The sequence below is a fragment of the Phaethon lepturus genome, unplaced genomic scaffold (genome assembly GCF_000687285.1).
Source record: "Phaethon lepturus isolate BGI_N335 unplaced genomic scaffold, ASM68728v1 scaffold8022, whole genome shotgun sequence".
In the NCBI taxonomy this organism is placed as follows: Eukaryota; Metazoa; Chordata; class Aves; order Phaethontiformes; family Phaethontidae; genus Phaethon; species Phaethon lepturus.
Window position 1 is genome coordinate 51,974 of NW_010525466.1, and position 13,034 is coordinate 65,007.

At 39.8% G+C, this 13,034-nt stretch overlaps 1 protein-coding gene across 1 annotated transcript in view; it reads right to left on the reverse strand.

Moving 5' to 3' along the window:
- The window catches only part of FRK (fyn-related Src family tyrosine kinase), a gene marked incomplete at its 5' end in the record, with an annotated part of 29,621 nt that overhangs the window by 2,614 nt on the left and 13,973 nt on the right, over nucleotides 1-13,034 (reverse strand). The window contains 2 exons of the mRNA XM_010282745.1: nucleotides 1,815-1,996; nucleotides 7,014-7,172. Coding sequence (XP_010281047.1) covers nucleotides 1,815-1,996; nucleotides 7,014-7,172 — 341 coding nt within the window. The remainder of the gene's footprint in view (nucleotides 1-1,814; nucleotides 1,997-7,013; nucleotides 7,173-13,034) is intronic.

A 13,034-nucleotide genomic window follows, 5' to 3' on the forward strand; every position in this document is an offset into this window, starting at 1 on the left:
GCTCCACATCAGGTCTTCAGTAAACAGAGAAGGGAAGAGCAAGAGCTAATGAATTTCAGAACCTTTCTTCTGTGATTTACTTCGGTGTTGAAGGGCCATTGACTTTGATAGCAATCACTTAAACAGGTTTTGGGGACCAAAGAACAAACTCCAAGTGATTCAAATTAACATATTAACTTACAGTGGGTCCAATTAATTCATGTAAAGTGAAGATGAATGACACATAGAAAAAGAAAAATTATTTACTTACAAATTTGTAGAATCATGTCCTTAAAGTTTTATAGCACAGACATCCAAACTTTGTGGACATTTATTGTCCCTTTAATTCCTAGATGTAATTTAGTGTACATCAGTCACATGCAAGCCTTGGTCAGGTTTTTCACAGGCAAATCCAGGCAAATGTGTACAAGATTTTGTTTGATTTTTTTTAATACAGAATGTACATTTGCCAGCTGTAATGTCTGATAGTTTTTAAAAGACTGGTTGTTAGTGTCTTGTGTCTACATGCTGATACAGTTGGCATCTTGACCATAATACTTATCTCTAGAAACAAGAAATTATTTCATTATTCTAATTAATGCATATAGAAATACAGATTTCACACCTACTCCTTTGGGATCTTTGCATGTGACCATGTTAGTGCTTTGGCTTAGGAGACAGAATATTCCTAAGAAAGTCTTCCAAGATCACTCTATGACAGAGTATTTTAGTAAAGTTCAGTTTTAACAAGAAATGTCAACACCTGTAAATTATTACAGTCTCTAGTGAGGACAGAGGAGAAGTACCCATTGTAAGCATCGTTCATTTAAAAATATATATTTTTCATGTTAAAAAATGTGCAATCTGAACTTATGCATAACTAGAAGAATCAAAATTAAGCAAAAAGTACTTTCAAAGTCCCTTGATGCCATTGTCAAGCCATTATTCTATACTTCAGTATGTAATAAATCCAACTCTCTTATGAACTTCAATTTCTGCTGCTTGAACGGAAAAAAACAAATGAGAAGCAGAGGGCTTTTTTCTCTGTTTTTCCTTCTCGGTGCAAGAACATAAATCAATAAAAACAATAATAAGACCTCAGAAATTATGGATTATATATTGAAATCCATAAAATATGGCAAATCAAATCTTTCCAACTTTGATCAAATAATTTTCAGAGGTAGGAAATCTCATTTCTAAACCACAGCTCACTCTTAGGGTGATCTTGGTCAGCGTTACTTGGCATTCCACATCCTCAAGGGCTAGAGAAAAAAAACAGTGCAATGGCAAAGAACTTGAAATTGCATCAGAATTAAATCTCTGAGAGCTCGCTTATGAACTCCGTTGTTAGTCATGGAGAGCAATAAGGTCCTTTTGTGATGACTGCCTGCACTCACAAGCATCATGGAGGCAGTGGGGACGTGAACAAGGACGCAATAGCTGTCAATACATTTTTATACCCTTTCCCTTACAGGCTCAGGAACATAATTTTGCCATCATTCCTGTGATTTCTCTCCATGTGCTAGACATTACTGTTGTGGATAAATGTTGTGCAGCAAAGGGTATTGCTTGCCAGGCTTCTTCTTTGGTGGCTGAGTGGGAAGCAGACACTGAGATGCCATCTTTAGACTGACACAAAAGCACAGGCCAGCTTCTAACCTTGCATGGGATAAGGCAGGTAAAAGATATAAATGAACACGCTAGGGGTCCTTTTCTTCCTGGGCATGCCTTTGCCTGAACGCAGCAATTCAGAGGCTACCGTTCATCCTTTAGTTGACGTCTTCCACCTTGTTCCCCAGAATTAATCAGAGCCAACTCACCCTCTCACAACCCACCTTAAAAACTCTTGCAAGTCCAAAGTCTGCCACTTTGTAAACGCTGTGTTCACCAACAAGGACGTTCCTGGCTGCAAGATCGCGATGGATATAGTTCTGAGATTCAAGGTAAGCCATCCCAGAAGCCACCTGAGCAGCCATGTCTACTTGATGTGGCAGGAAGATCTGGGAGCCTGCATCTTCTATTTAAAAAGCAAATTATAAGGTTAACATAATACTTACAGTAGTCACATATAAATAACATAAGAGCTGACTGGTTCAAACAGCCAACATAAATCAACCAAACTGTGTAGTACAATAAAGTAACAGCTAGACCAAATGACAGAGGGTAGTGAATGACACTACTTAAAGTCATGCAGCTATTCTTATGACGACTGAGTAACAATGCCTGTCCCGTTTTCTCTAAAAAAGTAGCTACTAAATGCAGCAGCTGGTCTAGACCTGGAAGGAGATCTGATATAGTCCAAAGAAAAAGGCATTTATCTACTGGTAGTAATGATGTTTGCCTTTCTGACAAGTGTATAACCGGTTCCAAACTGTGAGTAAGAGTTAATGTCAATACTCACTGGGTGTAACCAAAGCTGACTGAAGATGGAAATGCACAAAATTATGCTGGTTCTCTCTTCTCCAATGATTCTTACTAGGAAGTATACCATCTGATCTCAAGTGTAACTCTAATTGTCACTTTCCAGTCCACTTGACTGCTTCACGCTGTTATCTCTGTTGCTGGTACTCAAGAGTAGGACTCCTTGAGCAGCTTTCAAGCTGCCTGATTCTCTTAAGCAATGTACATGCCATTCTCACCACTGTAAGATCAGCAAGTCCCAGAGACAGAAATTGGACAATCAAAGATCAACTGTCCAAACAAAGTAGTAAAACTTTGAGCAGAGCAACTTGCCTCCACAAATGAAGAAAAGAGCCTTAGGGCCATGAAAAACTGCAGCCATAACTAGTAAGACAGGTACCAAAGAAAAGTCATTGGGGTATAATACATTAGAAGTCAAATTCAGGGCCTTTGTGGCATTTTGGGGACAGCTGACCTCCTCATAGCGAAGAATTTATACCCCAAGGTAATCCAGGCAAGCCAAATTCAAACATCACTGTCACCCAAATCCAAAAGCTGCTCCACTGAAGCATGAGTGCCTGCCTACCTCTGTAGTGTCTAATACTCAGAACAGTTTCAGCTTTCTGTTTCAGAACCATAACCGTATCGAAAAGCTGAGTGTTTACTGCTAGGTTTATTGGCAATTCTCCTTTCTCATTGAGAATGGTGACTTTTCCTGACTGTGTCTGTGTTAAAGAAATAAAACTTTTCTAGCTGGCAGTATTCTGTTGCTTATTTTGAATTGATTTGTAGTGAAAGTGTGTCTTAGTGTTGTTTTGCATAGCCTATTTCAGTTCTGGCATTTTATCTGACCTAGCCTTGCAATCACGCCTTATGAAGAGTGTGAAATTCCATTGTTTACTAATCTATTCTGCAATCTGCAGGCCTTGAATTTCCTGCTCATCTGGATGTTCTGAGATGAATAGGTAAAAGAAATGAGTGTTAAATGATTAAATTTGCCCTGTAGGTGTATTGTCCTACTTCCTTTTGGAGGCTAAACCCATTGTCATGATAATCCAGCACCAAGATTATTTACTTCTTTTGTTGACTCAGAAAGTCTTTTCCTCTCCCACACATCTGTTTAATAGCTGCCTTGACTTTTAAAAGAGAGAGGGAGAAAAATCAGGCTATGTGAAAATCCATGGCTTAACCATCAAGAAAATCCATCATCAGGCCACGGAATAATACCACACTCTGAAGTGTTGCAGTTCTGATAACTGGCAGACATCAACATTTATTATTCAGCTTGCTGGACGAAGGTATAAATCTGCAAATGATCCTTATGTTGTTTGTAATCAGAAAATAACTAAATACATAAAAGTACCTTGAATGAGTACCTGGGTTTTAGAAACTAGCTTATGTGACTCAGCTAAAAACCCCTCTCTCCTTGTTCCCTTTCACACTGCTCCTTTATCTGCACAGGCTATGAAGTACCTCCTGGTGAAAGCAGACAAGGTTGCAGCCAGACTTGAACACAGGTTTGTCATTGCTTTGCTGATGCTCCAGGCTGGCCTGATACCAGCTTGCTCCGAGAGGCAGAACAGAGCAATGTCACAGCAAAAAAGGGTGACTCACATGCCTTATGTTTAATGAGCTGCTTCAGTGCAGAATAGGAGACAGAGCTGCCAAGCCATCCCTGTCTTACTCCCTGCAGAACACACAGCTGCACCGTGTTAAAGGACAAAGATGAGATCCACCTCTAATGGTCGAGTTGCAGCTCAAAGAGTATTTCTTCCATTGGGGCCTGCTTGGGATCCCAGGCCAGGCTGACCTACTGCCTTTAGCTTGTGGGCTGAGGGGGCAGAAGAGGCCACCGTTGCCCTGGCTGCTGCAGTTTCTTGGAGGGTTTCTCTCTGTGAGCTGGTTCTGCACTGCTGCTGTTCTGTAGCTAAAGAAGGGAAAGCTGAAAGGAGGAGCCTCAGCTGATCAGGAGCTGCAAACTGTGCAAAGAGATGAAGCATGAGACTCTTTGGGACCTGAAGTGCAAATCATGTATGGTTGTTGCACGACTATAGTCTCTGACTATACCTCTAAATTCCCAGCTTGGGCCAGCCAAAGCACGCAAGTTTAAGCACAGCATTGCATTAGTACAACTACGAAGGTTTCCAGATCAGAGCCAGGTCCCATCTGGCTGGTTCAGAGCAGGTTGGAAGGGTTTACAGCTGTACTCATATGGGTATACATATGCTTTAGTTTGTTTTAAAGTGTTTTAAAGGAGGAAATACTACAACAAAAAAACCAAAGTTGATATAACTTCCACGCTCAAAACCAGCCACTACTGGTGAATTTATAAAACCTTCCTGCGGCTTATTCTTTATCCTATAAAGAAAATTTTATGCCTCCGTGTCTCTTTTTACTAGTATTTTTTGACAAAACTATCACCCTTATATGAAAAATTTATTAGAAAAAATATTAAAGAAGGCTTAGGATCTGCACCCTGTTCTAAGCAATAAACCACAATATCTCATACAGGAAAGACAGGAAAATATTCTCATTGACAGATGTCTGAAAATAAATAAATAAATAAATAAATAAATAAATAAGCAGCACTTTCTCTAGTTGAGAGCATTGCCTCCGTTATAATTCAACAAACTTCAAGAGTGCATCCCCACCAGAACAAGTCCCAGGTCTATCAGAATTGATAAAAACACTCATACATTTATGACAATTTCATTCACATCCAATAGCAACGAAAAGTTTTCAGATGCATTTTTCTCATACTGGTGGCAGTTCAGTAAGTCTGCATAGCGGTCCTCATCAAGAAGTATCCCGATCCTGTACATTCGCAGGGTGCACAGGCAATTCACATGCCCATCATTGTTAAGTAGCTGTCATTATGGTGGAATGTGATAGTCACTATGCATGAAATATTAGGAATGTTTAAAGCTGGAAAACACAATATGCGTTTCTAGGAGGGGAAATTTAATCAAAGAATGATCGCTAGACTTTCCCTCTGTTCCAGTTTGCCATATTTATCCATAGCGCACACAGAGACAGCCACATTTTGGAAATGTTTTCCTGGTTCCTGCAGTGGCTGAGTCTCAAGAATGCTTATCAGGAGCTGTACACTGACTGCCAGCCGACACATATCACTTCCAGTCACAGAGCTCTACACAAGCTTCAAATCTCTTTCCTTATTACTCTCCCTGATGGCATCGACTTTTCTCTGACCAGTACCTATCAAAGCACCCAGATCTCTGCTTCCACCTCTTAGTTCTGTTTATCCTGCTATGCATAGGCCATCAGACAAGGAGATATACCACTAGGCTGGGGTTCAGCCGGCCATTTTGACGGTTATCTTGACAGCTGCCTGGAAACCGACTGACTTTCCACATTCTCTCTGATGCAGGGCTATAGGAATGAGAGCTTCGGCAAAGATCAGGCTGCATACATTCACTGCCCAGAGCAAGGGCAGCTGCTGTGCATATGCTGGCCACTCATCTACACACAGGCTGCAGCGCTGATGTGTCCTGGACATGTTGTACTCAGTGCACAAACAGGCCAGTTTTCACCTCTGCAATAGCTGTGACTCATCCTGGTTTTCTCAGAGCTATTCCTCCGGGGCAATAAACCTTTTCATGCACAGCAACCATTTCCTGACGTGCCAGCACCTTTCAATCAGAGAAGCAGCAATCTGCACACAAAGGCACCAAAGAGAGACAAGAATTTAAAGGAAATTTGTGCCTTGTTACATCTGGCCACTAAATGCCTAAATGATCTGGCCCAAGCTTCTTGCAGCCCCTCTCTGCACAGCTCCTGATGGGGCTGTCCCGCTACCAGAGATTTCTTTAGCTGTAATCATCCCTGGACTGAGCCTCACCTAAAAAATTGTTCCACAGAGAAGATGGGGGAAGGCTTGTGTCATGGCAAATACTGTCTGTGGTATTTTACAGGACTTTGCCTCATGGGCTGGAGACAGAGAAGAAATTTATCAAGACAATCACAATGAACATTTTGTCTTCAAGAGATCGTTACAGCTTTAGAGATATTTAGCATCTCAGAGACATCTGCTAAACTGAAAATGGGTAACAGCACTAGAATCAAGCATTTCTCAATAGCGGGGGTGAACTTAAAGTGCAGTCATTACGCTAGTCTGTTTCAGGCTGTACAACTTTATTTTTAATTATTATTTGCCTTCAAAAGAGCACTTTGAAGTGCTGTTGAGATAAAAGCCCTGATGCAACAAATTCACAGTGAAAGGCTATCCCTGCCTAGCAATAGATTTCAAAGCTGTTAAGTACATTTTGTGGAAGTGCCTCTATTTCATGTCAAATATGATGACCTATCCTTCTGTATACTTATATTTTTATTCTGTCAGTGTATGTTCCCATCTACTCATAGAACTGTGTGGAAAAATGTAGGTCATTATAAGGCAAGACTCAAGCTATGAATGTGATTCTGTCCTACTTCTCAAATACTTTGGGATGTCAAAAATTCATAAACCACTTTCTTTCCTCTTTTCTCATCCCCACACACAACAAATATGTAGCTTTTATATTAAATCAGAGTGTTGTACTTCTATCCTTTCTGTTAGTGTATTTACCAAACTGACAGATGTGGCACCCTGTGAAATGAGTTTATAGTCACTTGCTTACTTTGAAGGTATTCTAGAAGACTTCCATATCTCATCAGCTCAGTAATAATATAAATTGGGTCCTCCAAAGTACAAACAGCATAAAGCTGTATAAGCTTTGGATGTCTCAAGTTCTTCATTATTTGTGCTTCCCTCAGAAAGTCCTTTGGATCCATTGAACCTGAAACAACAGCATATAACAAAACATAAGCTGAGGTTATTAAAGGCCTTCCTACCAGCCTGGTAGTCTGAAGGGAATAACTGAGACTGTTTTCTGTCTTTCAAAGTACATTAGCATCACAAATCTTCACAGTTCCCACAGAAAACAGACAGTGCGGCTGAAATAAATGGTTAATGAGTGAAACATGCCAGTTGTGCAGGGACAGAGAACTTATGTGTTCCAGCTACCAGAAATATAAAGGTGAAAATTAACCTCCCTCAGGCCTCCCCCGGGCTGAAAAAGATGAGGATAGACTGTTAACTGATATAATTTAAGCAAACAATTATGTTACCACTGGTTAACAAAATGGCTAGAAACTGAGGTAAGAGTGCATAGGTAATGAACATAAAATTTCTGACAGAAAAATAGTGCTGCAGTAAGAATTTGTTGCACTATTTTTTCTGTTTCAGCAATGGAAGTCTGAAAGCACTGAAATCACTTTAGCATATAAGGAACGGATGTGTGCATTTTATATGCATAAATACAAATAACTATTTGTGTGCACAGATGTAACAGTAATTTTACACTCCTTGAATGCAGAGTGTCTTAACAGCTAACGATACCAACTTTGAAAATGTTACATAAGGTCATAATATCTCAAGTTCTATACATATATATTAATATATTAATATATCCATATATTCATATAGTCATATAACCATATAGTCATACAAACATATAGTCATATACATATACATGTATTCATATACATGTATTCACCTGTGTGACCCAATTCATAAACTGTGTCAAAGAAACAACAGAGAAATGGCACAGGGAGCTGAAGATGGTGGCAAATTTAGGATTAGAGCTCATACGTCCTGAAGAGGGGACTGACTAGAAAAAAAACATGCACAAATAAGGAGGAAAAGCTTTCTCTATGGATGATCCAGTAGTGATCAGATATTCTCAGATGTTTGAGGAAGATGGTAAATAAACATCTACTTCACAATACTTGTTATAAACAAATGTGAAATTATACAACTACTCAAATGTTTCCTTCCTCCCAAATCAAAATAGTTTCATTAAGAAAAGATTACAGTGAAGGTTCTGGGGAGAAAAAGATCTACCCAAGTCTAGTCTGCTCTATGCCATGTTTAAAAACAAGCTGTTTTCTTAGTGTAAGCAGACTGAGCCATTTGCGAAGCCAAGGCTGCAAGAGTAAGTCTTTATGTTTTTTTAACATTAGGAAACCGACAAGGTTCATTTGGGAGTTTGGCTCTGTTCCAAACATGGATGTTTAATTGAAGTGAAATGCTGGGAGGATGCTAAATGGCTCAGCAATAAAACTCCACCAGAAAATCTGTTCTACAGAGTGAACTGGCAAATCAGCCTGGGCCACCTTCACTCAACACCTGCCTTGAATGCCACCTCCTGAAAAGTGCTCCAATGTATTTCCCAAAACACAGCAATGATGTACATCAATGCAAGAGGAATGACTCAGAAATGCTTCTGACACAAACTTTATGAAAAAATAGCCACTTGACATTGCATCTTGTGAGAGCAAAGATTATTGGAAAGGACAGGTGCTCCTCTCCCCCGTGTCCTCATACTTTCCTTGGCAATCCCACAGGGTCATATTTGACAATATTTTATAGGATGCCATTAGGAGAGATGGTGAAAGACAACGGATTTCCGTACCATCTATAAATGGATAGCAGCCAATAATACATCACTTCAGCAGGTACAGGTAATACCCATTTCCTTTTGTCACTGTCAGAGGAAAGTGGGGCCCACATGAAAAGTAAATGACTCATACTTGGACGGGATAAAGCAGAGATTATGACAGTCAGGTGGAAAAACACCAAATATCTGTAATGCTAACACTATGTCCTTTTCCTGTTTACAGCAGGACAATCTTTGCATTGTTATTTGAACTTTCCACCAATCCCAGATTTCAAAGAAAAGCCTAGGGTTATCTTTATAGGGTTTGGACTCACTTTGATAATGATTTAATATTGTGGTCCATTTGCTTACCTTTTTAAAGATATATGCATTTGTCATGGAAATCATCCTAAAGTCTACAGAGAAGCTGTCTGGTGTGAGGTATTCTGCCTCCAAAGCTATAAGCATGACTAGTGATTTAGCACTGGTGCCAAAATTTGACATGTTGATCCTAAAAAGGATAAACTATTTGCTAGCTTGGGGTCTACCAAATCTGTACGAGATTTAACAAGGCCAAGTGCCGGGTCCTGCACTTGGGTCGCAACAACCCCATGCAACGCTACAGGCTTGGGGAGGAGTGGCTGGAGAGCTGCCTGGTGAAAAAGGACCTGGGGGTGCTGGTTGACAGCCGGCTGAACATGAGCCGGCAGTGTGCCCAGGTGGCCAAGAAGGCCAACAGCGTCCTGGCCTGTATCAGCAATAGTGTGGCCAACAGGAGTAGGGAAGTGATTGTGCGCCTGTACTCGGCACTGGTGAGGCTGCACCTCGAATACTGTGTTCAGTTTTGGGCCCCTCACTACAAGAAGGATGCTGAGGTGCTGGAGCGTGTCCAGAGAAAGGCGACAAATCTGGTGAGGGGTCTGGAGCACAAGTCTTATGAGGAACGGCTGAGGGAACTGGGGTTGTTCAGTCTGGAGAAGAGGAGGCTGAGGGGAGACCTTATCACTCTCTACAACTTCTTGGAAGCGGGTTGTGGTGAGGTGGGTGTTGGTCTCTTCTCCCAAGTAACTAGTGATAGGACGAGAGGAAATGGCCTCAAGTTGCGCCAAGGGAGGTTTAGACTGGGTATTAGGAAAAATTTCTTTCCTGGGAGAGTGGTCAAGCATTGGAACAGGCTGCCCAGGGAGGTGGTGGAGTCACCATCACTAGAGGTGTTCAAAAAACATGTGGACATGGCACTTTGGGACATGGTTTAGTGGGCATGATGATGTTGGGTTGATGGTTGGACTTGATGATCTTGAAGGTCTTTTCCAACCTTAATGAATCTGTGATTCTGTGAAATCACCTGCCTTCTACGGATCATTATTACGGGATTTCTTCACACGGTTTAATTGTGCTATAAACTTCTTCCAACAAACTGAAATCAAGCTCCACTTTTTTCACATATGACAACTTCCAATAAATTGATCAGGAGGGAGGTATTCTGTTAGCTGAATAACAGCAAATCATTCTTTACTCTGTAAAAGTAATTAATAATAATAATAATCATAACAAACCAGTGAAAAAGATCATGAAGTATTTCCTGCATATTTTAAAGAGTGTTAAAAAAAAAAGTGGCTTTATTAGTGTTTTGTCTAAGATCGGGTTTTAACAACTAGAGAAGCAAAGTACAACTGTCTAAGAACAAGCAAACATGCTTGTTAGAGATTAGATAAAGGCTGTCACAACAGTGGCATGGAAATTAAAATACACTTCTTTGAGGAAGTTTATATAAATGAAATACATAAAATTTTTGCCATGTGGACTTAAAATATCTGGGGTTTTTTCGTTTGTAGTTGAATTACATGTGTTTATAATGAAGTAGAAGTTTTCAACTGTAAGTGGTAAAGAAAGTATGAACAGCAGATTAAGTAGAAACCACTCGATCAAAAACTAGCTACTTAAGCCTTTACTCAACATATATCCCTTGTGTGAGACACCAGTTTGGGAGTAGATTGAGCAGTATCTGAAGGAAATGTGGGTATTATAATTTGTTTTTTGAATGAAAAATATTTTTGTAAATATCGAAGTCTTCTTAAGAACAAAATGTTGGGATATATTTCTTTGATGCATTCTATGATGTGCTGCTTTGCCAGAAATCACCTCTACTTCAAGCCTACTTAAAGCAGGCATATCAGTTCTGATTACTTTCTTCTGAAAATATTTTGTTCTAGAACTGAGGAAGTGTCACATTATAAGATAGGTGCTGATAATTTGGAAATGAGTTAGAAAGAAAGGTTAGTTATGTCTATGTAGTTTCCACTGGCCTAAATGTAGGTGGTCCTTAAATATTTGATAAATCCCTCCAGAGACCCTTTGTATACAACTTTCAATAAACCTTCCCAAATGACTTCAAAGTAACCTTGTACTTCAGAGCAGCCTTGTCTTCTGAATAACTTTATACAAAATGAACTTATGTACAGAGTACATTGAGCATATACTGTGATCTTCTGCATAAGTTTATGCATAATAAAGAAATAGCATTAAAAATTACAAGTTCTTTGTTACACAGAGACTGAGTGTAAACTACTCACATTAACAGGAGAATGAGATAGGTATCTGCCAACCCTTAAGCAGCTTTCTCACCATATGGAAGTGAACTTAAAAGTTAGTGTATGGTTATAGACTCCTAAAAAAAAACCTGCTTGGGCAGCTTCCATGCAAAGAGAGAAGCTTGGGAGTTGCTTTACAATATGACAACAAATGCAACCATCAACTTGAACAGGCATAAGGAACTTTCTCAGATACAATTAATTGGTGATGATAGATGTCTGCTTTACATGCTGACAGTTGGAGAAGTAAGCTAGCTGAGACAACAGATTCTAGAGAATCTATCACACAGCATAGGACAAAGTGCAAATCCCTGCTGCAATGATTTCCACTTAAATAGAAAAAAAGTGCCTCAATGAGGAAATAAAAACAGAAATGTGAAATGACATGTTCAGAGGCCTACAGTAAGACAGTGCAGAGCCGAGAATAGAAACAGCAACTGCTGGCTTCTAGACCATATTCCTATCTGCTGATCCTTACACCTCTTTGATGATTGTGGGTCAACAACTCAAAAGTAAGAGATGTCCCTTAAGGCAAAGATGTTCTTATGTTTTTTTCATTCACATATCCATCACTATTTTTTTTTTTCTGGTAAAATGCCACAGATGTCTCCAAAGCAGAGTCAAACACGAGTGCACAAATGACAGAATTATCTGAATGAAGGCATCACATTCCTATTGCTTTTTGTTTATAGTCACAGTGGTCAACAGATTGGTTCAACAAGATCTATAGTTCTGCACCTTCTAGCCTAGGAGCTGTACATTTTAATCACTGTGACCTAGAAATACTAATGTGCATCCAGCTTTTAAACCCAGCTGGAGTGTCTTCAATGCACTGCTGAAATATTTAAGCAACTCACTGCCAGAAGCTTGAAGAAGGCTGCCATTGGCTCATGCAATGCTGTTCTTCCGCACAGGATGGATGGTTCATGATTACGCACCTGTATATTCCCTGTGGAAAATTTGTTCTTCATAGTGCAGAGGACACAGTAACAAATCCACACTCCTCAGTTTTTTTACCTGATGCCTAAAGTAATCGTGTAGTCAGTCACAGCCCTATAAAGTTAAGAACTTATGTTTCCTTTATATTAGGGTTACTGCATAAGATAAGGGGTTTTATAGACATCTGAAAATGCATTCATGGGATTCTCCTTTGAATGAGTATTATTTTTAATGTAAACACTAATTTAGGACAGCATATAGGAGAGTATTAAAACAAGACTGCATAATCAGAGGGCAAGTAGAGAATGAAATCCATCATGGACATCCTGGGGAGCACCAAACAGACAAAGTAGGAAAGTAGAAACTCTTCAGCTTCTCTGCAGCACAAAAAACAAAACAAAACAAAACAAAAAACTCCTGTTCTGCTGTCATTTTCATCTGGATCAGGTCCTACGTTGGACATAGCAGGGAGCACAGTATGAACAATTGGATAGAAGATCAAAGAAGAGGGAAACTCAAATCTTTGTCTCTTTAGGATTATTGCAGAGGAGATGTAGCAGCAACCATGGCTTGATAAGATGTCTTGCCAGTGCAGGGATCTCCTCTTCCCATGCCATTCTCCCCTGGATATTTGTGGGATGTGCAATAAGGGAGGGAATTAAAATTGCCAGAAACAATGAGGGGAGAAGGG